This window comes from Macaca fascicularis, chromosome 2 (genome assembly GCF_037993035.2).
Source record: "Macaca fascicularis isolate 582-1 chromosome 2, T2T-MFA8v1.1".
Classification (NCBI taxonomy): domain Eukaryota; kingdom Metazoa; phylum Chordata; class Mammalia; order Primates; family Cercopithecidae; genus Macaca; species Macaca fascicularis.
The window spans coordinates 2,603,525-2,615,931 of record NC_088376.1 but is presented as its reverse complement, the minus strand read 5'-3'; the positions used below and the strand labels follow the sequence as shown (position 1 = coordinate 2,615,931).

The 12,407-nt window shown below is 36.5% G+C and overlaps 1 protein-coding gene across 48 annotated transcripts in view; it reads left to right on the top strand.

The window, feature by feature from the left end:
- DLG1 (discs large MAGUK scaffold protein 1) overlaps positions 1 to 12,407 on the top strand; it is a 280,046-nt gene that overhangs the window by 143,590 nt on the left and 124,049 nt on the right. For 24 of the 48 annotated variants that reach the window (XR_012430535.1, XR_012430537.1, XR_012430536.1 and 21 more), the window contains one exon: positions 4,274 to 4,372. The exons of the other annotated variants lie outside the window; for them this stretch is intronic. Coding sequence is in view for 21 of the 24 variants with exons in the window: in XM_065539664.2 (XP_065395736.1) it covers positions 4,274 to 4,372 (99 nt within the window). In the remaining 3 variants the exon portion in view is untranslated. The remainder of the gene's footprint in view (positions 1 to 4,273; positions 4,373 to 12,407) is intronic. 48 annotated transcript variants of the gene reach the window in all.

Sequence of the window (12,407 nt, the reverse complement as noted above, 5' to 3'; positions counted from 1 at the left end):
GATGTCTACACTCATATTGTACTTGCTGAGCTCTAGCACTGGAATCAGCCATTTCTTCAAAGACCCATGGTTTGGTTTGCTTTTGTTTTGTTTTGTGGTTTTTGTTTCCCCCCGGGAAGGACTTTCACTCTTATTGGCCAGGCTGGAGTGCAGTGGCGTGATCTTGGCTCACTGCAACCTCCACCTCCTGGGTTCAAAATGATTCTCTTGGCTCAGCCTCCCAAGTAGCTGAGATTACAGGTACCCGCCACCACGCCTAGCTAATTTTTGGTATTTTTAGTAGAGACGGAGTTTCATCATGTTGGTCAGGCTGGTCTCAAACTCCTGACCTCAGGTGATCTGCCCACCTCTACCTCCCAAAGTGCTGGGATTACAGGCGTGAGCCCCCACGCCCGGCCATGTTGTGTTGTTTTAAATTTCAGAATGAGTATTTAGAAATCAAGATTTGAATGCCAGGTGTATTGGTGCTGTGGAGCTGTTAACTGCTCCCAGGTCCTCATAGTTAGCAGAGTTATGCACATATATACACACACATTTATGTCTATATTTATTTTTGTATTTATCTATATATATTGAAAACTGCTTACACTAATACCTCCAATTTTAGTGTAACACCATAGGTCTCATGCTAATTTTCTGTCTTTCCATATTTATAACTCCCTTTTCTGACACGAGGAACCTTGCTGTCAATATCCTTCGTGTATTTATTTATTGGATCAGAATGCTCTGTATATAAGCAATCTCCTGTCACTATTGCTGCCCTAGATGGATGCCCTTCTCCCTCTGCTCAGGCTCCAAAAGATCCCATTTAGTCCACTGACAGCGCAAAACCTTATGCCAGACCACATCTACTGCCTCGTAGATACTGTCTGTCTCACTCGGGTTCCAACCATACATGTCAGGCTGCCACCACTCCTCTGTCCATGTGGACACCCTCCTTGCCATGCTTAGGCTCCAACACCCTCTGCCAGGCTATTGCCTCCCTTCCACCCCCTGCGCACAGATGCTTTCCTCACCCTGCTTGGGCTTCCGCAACATGCACTTTCCTTTCAAGAGGTCATCTACACCAAGGTCATGATGATACTCTACCGTATCATCCTCTAGAAGTCTTATATTGTTTACTGCTCTCAATTATGTCAGCAAACCAGCTAAAATCAATTTTATGTATAGTTTAAGGGTAGGAATCAGTATATGTTTGGTTTTTCCTTGTGTATATCCACTGGATCCAAGCACAGTTCTTACAAAATCACCACACTTTTCTTACACATTCATAAATCAGAAGTCAGAACCTATGGGTTTTCAAACATTCTTGGAAGGTCATGTAAGTATTGCAGTGAATATCAGTTACTATTGTTATTAATTTTGAGCTCATAATATGGAATTCAGAATTTTTTTGTAGGGTTTTGCCATGTTGGCCAGGCTGGTCTTGAACTCCTGACCTCAGGTGATCTGCCTGCCACATCCTCCCAAAGCTCTAAGATTACAGGTATGAGCCACCATGCCTGGCCTCAATCTCACATAGTTTCCATTTTTTACTTATTTACTTAACCATTCTGACACCTTTGGGTATTTAAAATATTCCACAATTGACCAAATAGAAAATGTTCAAAAGAATATCTTAAAACCTTAAAACACCTTATGAGAATACCTTAAAACCTTGACTTTTAAAATTTTTGCTTAGAATAGAGTTCTAGAATTACTAAGTCAAAGAGTTTAGACTTTTTTTTTTCTTTTTTTTAGTAGAGATGGAGTTTTACCATGTTGGCCAAGCTGGTCTTGAACTCCTGACCTCGTGATCCGCCCACCCCGGCCTCCCAAGGTGCTGGGATTACAGGCGTGAGCCACTGCACCCAGCCAAGTTTAAACATTTTTAAAGCTCTAGATATTTACTGACAAATTAGTTTTCCTAAAGTTTGCATTAATTTGTATATCCAATAGCAGTGTGAGAGGACCAGTTTTCATGCATTTTTAAAAGCTTTTTTGGAATATTTTTATCGTATTTTTTTTATTGGTAAAATATGTATAACAAAACTTACTAGCCTTTTAAGTGGAATCATGCAATATTTATCCTTTTGTGTCTGGCTAATTTCACTTAATATTTTAAAGGCTCATCCATCTTCTAGCATGATTAAGAATTTTATTCCTAGGGCCAGGTGTGGTGGCTCATGCCTGTAATCTCAGCACTTTGGGAGGCCAAGGTGGGTGGATGACAAGGTCAGGAGTTCAAGACGAGCCTGGCTAAGATGGTAAAACGCCATGTCTACTAAAAATACAAAAAAAATAGCAGGGCATGGTGGCAGGTGCCTGTAATCCCAGCTACTTGGGAGGCTGAGGCAGAGAATTGCTTGAACCCGGGAGGTGGATGTTACAGTGAGCTGAGATTGCACCACTGCACTCCAGCCTGGGCAACAGAGTGAGACTCCGTCTCAAAAAAAAAAAAAAAAAAGATTCCTTTCTAGGGCTGAATAATATCCATCATGTGTATATTATCACATTTTGTTTATCCGTTCATCTCCTGATGGACACTTGGTTTCTTTCCAACTTGGTTTCTTTCCACCTTTAGACTGTTGTGTATGATGCCGCACTGAACATTGGCATACAAGTGTCCGAGTCCTTGCTCTCACTTTTGGGGATGTGCCTTCCCAGTGCACATTTACCTACCCAATTGCTAGATCATATGCTGATTTTATGGTTGGTTTTTAAGAAACTGCCAAAGTCTTCCACAGAAGCTGTATGTACCGTTTTACATTTCCCACCAGCATTTTACCAGAGTTCCAGTTTCTCCACATCCTTGCCACTACTTGTTACTTTGATTTTTTTTGTTTTGTTTTAGTTAGAAACTTCCCTTGTAGTGGTGAAGTAATCTCTCATTATAGCTTTTATTTGTATTACCCTATTGACTAATGATGTTGAGCATTTTCATGTGCTAATTGGCCACTTGTATATCTTTGCAGAAATTATTCAAGCTCTTTGCACATTTCGTTAATTGGGTTGTTTTTCTTTGTGTTGTTGAGTTGTAAGAGTCTTTAAATGTTCTGGATATTAAACCCTTATCAGATTATGATTTCCAAATATTTTCTCCCATTGTGTAGGCTGTCTTTTCACTTTCTTGGTAATACCCTTTGGTGCACAAAAGGTTTTAATTCTGATAGAGTCTAATGGGTTTTTTTTTTTTTTTTTTTTTTTTTTTTGGTCACCGTATTTCTAAGACTCCATTACCAAATCCAAGGTCACAAAGATTAACCCTATGTTCTCTCATAAGAGTTTTATGTTTTCAAATCTCATATTTAGGTTGTTAATCTATTTTGAGTTAATTTTTATATATAATGTGAGATGGGGGTCTGTAGACCTTCGTCTTTTGCATGTGGATATCTCAGCACCATTGTTGAAGAGGCGCCATACATTTTTAATAAATCTTAATTTTACTAATTTGATAGGCAAAAAAAATTTGCCATTTTATTTTGTATTTATGAATGAAGATAAACCTTGTTTTTAGTCTGACAATTTGTTCTTCCTGTTTTAAGGCCTATGAAGGCAAGCTGTCCTCATCTACTTGACTTTAGTGTTTTCCTTACATATATAAGGTGTTTTATTTATATAGCCAGCGGGTCTTATACAAAACAACTGTCCTGTGTTCCAGTTTCATCCTTTGAAAAATAACTTAAGCCAGATAAACATTACACTTCTTAGTTTAATTTATACCAGGGTTCTCTCTACATTGTTTTTTCATTGTTGCCGGATATGTCTGGCATATAATAGACAATCAATGTTAGTTGAATTAATTACGGGCATGTTGAGGCAGGTGGTTCTTGATAATAGAAGTTAATATCATGGATTTGTAAACTCTCTTATCTGCCTGATTGGGCTAATAAAATTACTTTTAGTTTTCTGAATGCATAGAGGAAAGCAGTCAAATGTATTCTTGAGTACTAGAAAAAATGTTTTGTAGTCTGTCTATGAAGCAATTGTCTTATTTCCCAGAGAAGGAAGGAATATTGTAAGTGATAATGTTTATTATTATCATTTAAACATCTAAAGAGTAGTCACTCATTTTAATTACAGAATCATTAAAATTATTGGGGGTGTAACTGTTTCTAAAACAATTTCTAAAGGGTATTTTCTCATTATTTATATTAGTGTAATGTATTAATATTTTACCTGTTGCATAGTTGTTTCTGAAAACTATAATTTATCTTTATGGCACAGCTTTTTGTTATGTGTTTCCCTTTTATTTTGGTGTTTTTCCTGATTTTTTGTCATTGATGATTTTTAGCCAACAGAAGCTGTTCTTCCCTCTCCTCCCACTGTCCCTGTGATCCCTGTCCTGCCAGTCCCTGCTGAGAATACTGTCATCCTACCCACCATACCACAGGTTTTTATTAGTTTCTTTTTTCTTTATAAAAATTTCATTTGCTTTTAATGTTTCATTTGTGTTCTTTTTTAAAACTGTTTGAGCTGTGTTTTGTAATTTGGTAATTTACTTTGGGCTTCAATTAGTAGTTTTAGGGACTTAAACATTTCAAATTTAATATAAATGGAGTCAAGATTTGCCATTTTATTAGGTTATGTGTGCAATGGAACACATTGTGAACTTCATAATATTGAACCTTAGATTTGTTTTCATGCCTTTGTACTTATGAATCTGCTTAAAACAGTTTTTAAACATTTTTACTTTAGAAAACTTTATTCTTCTAAAGTTAGTAAAAATCATTGTACTCCTGATTTTGTACCAGATGTATCATTTTATTTAGCACATTGTTTCCTATTATATATTTATCTTTGGAAATACTCGTTCTCATGTTATTTGATTAGATAAGACACTTCACATTTATTAGGTAAAAATAATAGCCAACATATCTGGATTATTTGGGAATGCTCTGTGCTATCTTCACAACTTTTCTGTAAATCTATTGTAAAATTTTACTTGTAAAAAATTATATGTAACAGTTAAAAAAAAAATAATAGCCAAATATGAGAGAATCTAATCATTTTTAGTTTTTCAAAGACTTACTACTTCCAAGGGATGACTCGAGACATTAACTGCCCTTCCAACAGTTATGCAAAGTCAAAATAATGGTAATATTACTAAGAAGAATAATAAAGATCTTTGGTGTGAAAGATCACGATCTCATTTAAAGTGTAAATAAATGAACCCATAGATTGTTTTTGCCAATTATTGATCTGTAGCATAAAATCTGGGTAAACATATTATGTTTGCTGTGTAAACAATTTCAAAATCAGCTCCATTGGGGGGAAAAAGATATCAACTGTGATTATTCACATCTCACTGCCCTTCCCCTCTCCTAAAAAGTGAAGTCAGTAAGAACATCCACACACCCGAGGATTCTAGGGGAAATTACAATGTTACAATGACTTCAGCCTTACTGTAATAAGACTGAATTGTAATCATTGTAATAATATTAGTACTATATAATTTTTGATTATGAAAATAATTAAAAATTAACTCATAAAACCAACAATGAATAGAGGAATCCAAATGGATATTCTTTCTATATTGCAGGAAAAAATTGAATTTATAAATAAAATATAATTCTCAGCAAGCAGTTTGAGGGTTATTATAACATCGTAATAATGTAACATCTTTCCAAATACACAGAGTTGATTAGTACAGTGTTTTTTTTTTTTTTTTTTTTTTAAGTAGAATTGAAAGTTTATTTTACTCTTCTCACTTCAGTCAATTTTTTGGCATTAAAATAGTTTTCTGGAATCCTTTGAGAATTTGTACCAGTCTCTTTATATTCATTTGGGAGCCTGTCTTTTCCTATTCAGAATTCTCTCATTTATTTACTCCAGGCATCCCTAACTTAACATCACACTACATTTGAAAATTGTTGAGATCTTGCATAGTCTTATAAAAATACAGGTTTTGAAGTCAGAATGACCTGGGGTTGGAATTCCAGTCCTACCACTTAACCTATGTAACTATACACTTTTTTTTTTTTTTTTGAGACGGAGTCTCGCTCTGTCACCCAGGCTGGAGTGCAGTGGCCGGATCTCAGCTCGCTGCAAGCTCCGCCTCCCGGGTTTACGCCATTCTCCGGCCTCAGCCTCCCGAGTAGCTGGGACTACAGGCGCCCGCCACCTCGCCCAGCTAGTTTTTTGTATTTCTTAATAGAGACGGGGTTTCACCGTGTTAGCCAGGATGGTCTCGATCTCCTGACCTCGTGATCCGCCCGTCTCGGCCTCCCAAAGTGCTGGGATTACAGGCTTGAGCCACCGCGCCCGGCCCTGTAACTACACACTTTACTTAACCACAGTGAACTTCCATTTACTCACCTGTAACACCGAAGATAGACAGGAGTACTAACTTGAGGTGTTTTACAGTGATTGAGAGGATACTTAATGCGTGTCAAGTACTGCCACATAATCTTGGCTGTTCATATTTTTAGTATTATCTCATATTTCTCTGAGAAAGGAAACTAAGGAACAAGTTTTGTTTTGTTTTGTTTGTTTGTTTAAATGAGGATATTTGAGGAGGATACACACAAAAAAGACCTATTTATTCTGCATAGCTTCACTTTAGGTTTTAAATATGCTACAGAAGTTCATGAAAGAGAGTTTTACCATTTTTGTTGTGTTATGTGAGAAGCCAATGAGTGGACCTCATTTTCCAGAATAAGTGTGTTCCTAATTAGTCAAGTACGTTATAAAATTAAAATAATGGACTAAAATGTCTGTCCCTAAGTAAAATTTAAAATCCATGCTAACATATAACCCAATTTCAACATATTAAGTGACTATGTATTCTTGAAAGATCCACTACTTTACATTTAGATGCATTAGTATGTATTAGAAATAAAAGAAGAAGAGAAGATTAGAGTCTAGTCCGTCTTTGTCACTCAAACAAGTTACCCTGTCTGAGTCTTCTCCTCCTTCATCTGTTAAAATGGGGGCAGCGCAACCTGACTCCTTTAAAATGGGTTTGAGAGTCAGGCAAATTAGAAAGATACATAGATAATAACTTTTTAAAAAGTATATAGTCTTTCATTGTAGAACACTTTTACACTTTTCAGAGTACTTGCATATTGATCATATTGTTTGTACTTTATGAAAGCCCTCTACAAATCAGAATTACACTTATCATACAGAGTGGCACAGAAAGATAATATTCAATGGCTGCTTAATATTGCAGAAAGAGCATGAACTTTATAGTATAGTCATACCTGACTCCACCACTTCCTAGCTTCACCTGTTTCTACATGTGTGATGGTGTAGAAATTACTCAACTTCTGAGAACCTAGTTTCTCCACATAGAAACTGAGTACAGAGTAGGTAACAGTTACTAGTTGTTCTTACTGGGAGTGTAAACACATAATCTCTGTGATTCCAGCCTATTAAATCCAGAGGCTTATTTGCACCCTAGAGTAAATACTCTGTTTTAAAACTAGATGTTTTGAACCTTTATTTCTATCAGTTCTGAAAAGTTATCATGTAATTAAAATATTGTTGAAAATGCTTTAGAGCTAATTTTTTGTGCATGGTCTTTTTTGATATTTGAATATGTGCTTTGAAGATGAATAGAACATTCTCTGTCCTCTAGGAGCCTACTAGGTGTTTGTGCAAGAGACAAGTTTAACAAATAGCTCCCACATAATGTGAGAGTAATTACATTAGAGGTATGTCCAGAACAGAGCATCATATTGCCTCTGGACCTTTTTGTTTTTGAAACTGAGTTTCGCTCTTGTTGCCCAGGCTGGAGTGCAATGGCGTGATCTTGGCTCACCACAACCTCCACCTCCGTGGTTCAAGTGATTCTCCTGCCTCAGCCTCCCGAGTAGCTGGGATTACAGGCATGCGCCACCATGCCCTGCTATTTTTTTTTTCTTTTTTTTTTTTTTTTCAGTAGAGACAAGGTTTCTCCATGTTGGTTAGGCTGGTCTTGAACTCCCAACCTCAGGTAATCCACCCGCCTCAGCCTCCCAAAGTGCTGGAATTACAGGTGTGCGCCACCGTGCCCAGCCGGTTGTAGCATTTTAAATTTCCACCGAAGTGCACAAGGATTCCAGTTTCTCCACATCCTCACCAACACCTTTTATTTTGTTTTCTTAATAGTAGCCAGGCTAATGGGTGTGAGGTGACATCTCGTAGTTTTGATTTGCGTTTCTATAATGATTAGTGACGCATCTTTTCATGTGCTTATTGTCCATTTGTATGTCTTCTTTGAGAAAATGTCTGTATGAGTTCCTTGACCATTTTTTAATTAGGGTGTTTGGTATTATTGTTGGAGTTTAGGAGTTCTTTGTGCATTCTGGGTCTCACGTCTTGTCAGAGATATGACTTACCTATTTTTTCTTTTTTTGCCTGCACCTTTGTGTCATATCCAAGAAATCACTGTCAGTTCCATTGTCTCACTTTTAGCCTGTATTTTCTTCTAACAGTTTATAGTTTTAGGTTTTAGATTTAGATCATGATCCGTTTTAGGTTGATTATTGTATATGGCATTTATTTCTGGATTCTGCTTTATTCTCTTCTATATGTCTGTCTGCACACCAGTACCAGACTGTTTCTATTACTGTAACTTTGTAGTAAGTTTTGGAATCAGAAAGTGTTAGCCTGCCGCCTTTGTTTTTCTTTTTCATTATCATTTTGACTTTCAGGGTACTGTGAAATTCTATGTGACTTTTAGGATGGGTTATTCTATTTCTTTAAAAACCCTACTGGAATTTTGATAGGAATTGCATTAAGTCTGTTGATTGCTTTGGGTAATATTGACATTTTTACAATAATAAGTCTCCCAATCTGTAACCATAGATCCCTTCCCATTTATTTATGTCTTCTTAATTTCTTTCATAAATGTTTTATAGTTTTCATTTTACAAGTTTTTTACCTTCTTGATGAAGTTAATTCTTTTTTTTTTTTTTTTTAGCATTTAGGAGGCTCAGTGTTCTGAAAATTTGTACTTTTTGATGCTGTGATAAACAGAATTGTTTTCTTAATTTCCATTTTAGATTGTTCAATGTTAGAAGAAATACAACTGATTTTTGTGTATTGACTTCGTATCCTGCTACTTTGCTTAATTGGTTTAATTATTAACAGTTTTTGTGTAAAATCTTCAGGGTGTTTTACGTATAAGATCATATCATTTGTGAACAAGTAATTTTGCTGCTTCCTTTCTAATTGGGATGTCTTTTATTTCTTTTTTCTTTCCTAATTGCTTTGACTACAACTTCAACTATTCAGCTCGTGGTCACGTTGAGTACAAGTGGTGAAAGCAGACATACTTGCCTTCTTTCTTATCTTAGAGGAAAAGCTTTCAGTCTTTCAGCACTGAGTATGATGTTCACTGGGAGGTTTTGTGTATGGTTTTTCTTAGGTTGACATAGTTTCCTTCTATTCCCATGTGCACTTGAGAAGAATGTGTGTTCTGTTGTTAGAGTTCTGTGTCTCCTTGGTATATTGTGTTTGTTCATCTCCTCTATTTCCTTACTTATCATATGTCTGGTTGTTCTGCCCATTATGGAGAATGTGGTATTGAAGTCTCCAGCTATTATTGTAGAACCGTTTCTTTCTTCAATTCTGTCTTATTTTTGCTACTTACATTTTGATGGCCTGCTATTAGGTGCGTTAATTTTTGTAATTGTTACATATTCCTATATTGAACCTTTTATTAATATATAATACCTTTGTTGTCTCATAACCTTTTTTTGGATTTAAAGTCTATTTTGTCTTTTATGAGTACAGCCACTCCTGCTCTCCTTTGGTTACTATTTGCATGGAATATCGCTTTCTATACTTCACTTTCAGCATATTTGTGTCTGGATTTACAGTGAGTCTCTTGTATACAGCTTGTAGTTGGAACATTTTAAAAAATTTTATTCTGCCAATTTCTGTCTTTTGATTGAAGAGTTTATTTACGTTTAAAGTAATTATTGGTAAGGAAGGACTTACTTTTGTCATTTTGCTGTTTGTTTTCTTTATATATATATGCCTTGTAGCTTTTTTGTTCCTCATTTCCTGCATTGCTGTCTTCTTTGGTCTTTGATTAATTTTTTGTAGTGAAACATTTAACTTTCTCATTTCCTTTGAGTCTGTTCTTTAGTTATATTTTATGTGGTTACCAAGGGGATTACATTTGACATCCTAGACACTTCTAATCTCAATTTATACAAGCTTAACTGCAATAATATACAAAACCTCTGCCCCTTTAACTGCTCTGTCCCAACCCCTTTCGATTGTTGATGTCACAAAATTACATCTTCATATAGTGTATGCCCAAAACCAGAAACTAATAATTTTTAATGCAATAGTGTCTTAAATTATGTACGAGACAAAATATGAAGTTACAAAGTTACAATGTTAGCTTTTAAACTAATAATGGATTTTCATTATTTACTAATATTGACTTTATTTATTAATATTAGGCTTATTTATTTCTAGGCAGGGTCTCATTCTGTAGCCCAGGCTGGAGTGCGGTGGTGCCATCACAGCTCACTGCAGCCTCAACCTCTTGGGCCCAATCAGTTCTCTCGCCTCAGCCTCCTGAATAGCCATGACTGCAGGCATGTGCCCACCACACCTGGTTAATTTTTGTTGTTGCTGCTGTTCTGTTCTGTTTTGTTTGTAGAGATGGGGTTTCACCATGTTCCACAGGCTGGTCTTGAACTCCTGGGCTCAAGCCATCTCTGCCCGCCTCGGCCACCTAAATTGCTGGGATTACAGGTGTGAGCCACCATGCCTGGCTAGGCTAAGTTTTTTTTTTTTTTAATTTGGAAATGTAATATAGTCTCTTCAATCATGTGGAAAACCAAAAGTGAATTTACACAACCATTGTTACAACACTGCTAACTAGTGTTTATTATTACCTATGTATTTGCCTTTATTGAGATCTTTATTTGTTCATGTGACTTTGAGTTACTGTCTAGTTTTCTTTCATTTCAACCTGAACTGCTACCTTTAGCACATCTTTCAGGGCAGTTCTAGTGATGACAAACTCCCTCAGCATTTGTTCATCAGGGAACATCTTAATTTCCCCCTTACTTTTGAGGGACTGTCTTGCTGGATACAGGATTTTTAGTTGACAGGTTTGGTTTCTTTTTCCTCTTATTTTAGCATTATTTCCACCCACTGCCTTATGACCTCCAGAGTGTCTGACGTGAAGTCCACTGATACTCTCATTGAGGATTTGTTGTATGTGACAAGTCACCTCTCTCGTTGCTTTCAAAAGTCTCCCTTTGTTTTTGTCCTTTGACAGTTCTAGTCCTTTGACAGTTCTAGTATAATGTGCCTCAGTGTGAGTCTGATTTCATTACTTGTTTATTGAGCTTCTTGGATGTTTATATTCATGTTTTTCATGAAATCTGAGAAGTTTTGGCTATTACTTCTTCAAGTATTTTTTTCTACTCTTTTATCTCTCATTTCTCATGCAACTCCCACAATGCATTAGTTGGTCTGCTTGATGATGTCTCACGGGTCCCATAGGTTCTGTTCACTTTTCTTTAATCTTTTTTATTTCTGTTCTTCAGATGCAGTATTTTCCATTGTCCTGTCTTCATGTTCACTAATTTTTTTTTAGCTACTTAGATATGCTTTTGAATCCCTACACTGAATTTTCAGTTATTGTACTTCTCAGTTCCTGAATTTTATAAATTTTTATTTCTCCTTATTGGTATTTCCATTTTGTTCATACAGCATTTTCTTGCTTTCGTTCACATCTTTTAGTTCTTTAAAAAAGTCGTTGTCTAGTAGATTTGCTATCAGGTTTTGGGGGTTGGTTGGTTGGTTGGTTTGTGTTTTGATGGAGTCTTGCTCTGTCACCCAGGCTGGAGTACAGTGGTGTGGTCTTGACTCACTGCAACCTCCGCCTCCTGGGTTCAAGTGATTCTCCTACCTCAGCCTCCCAAGTAGCTGTGATTACAGGCGCCTGCCACCACACCCAGCTAATTTTTTGTATTTTTAGTAGAGACAGGGTTTCACTATGTTGGCCAGGCTGGTCTCAAACTCCTGACTTTGTGATTTGCCCGCCTCAGCCTCCCAAAGTGCTGGGATTACAGGCGTAAGCCACCACACCTGGCCTTATTTTTTTTAAGGGACAGTTTCTGTTGATTTGTATTTCTTTTTTGAATAAGCCATTTATTCTTGTTTATTTGTATGCCTTGGGATTTCTTTTTCCCATGAAAACAGCACACTTGAATTTAATAATTTGATGACTGTGAAAATCAGATTCTCCTTCTTCTCCAGCATTTTCTTTTTTTGTTGTTACTGTTTTTGTGATTGTTTTAGGCTGTCAAAGATCAGCCTCAGGTGTAAACGTAGGGTCTTCTTAGATGTTTTCTGAGCCTATCCTTCCCCTGGGCATGCACAGTGACTTTCTAATTTCCTCTATATATGTGGTTGGTTTTTAATGTCCTAGTCTTCAATGTCTGGCTCCCAAAAGGGGAAAAAGAAAA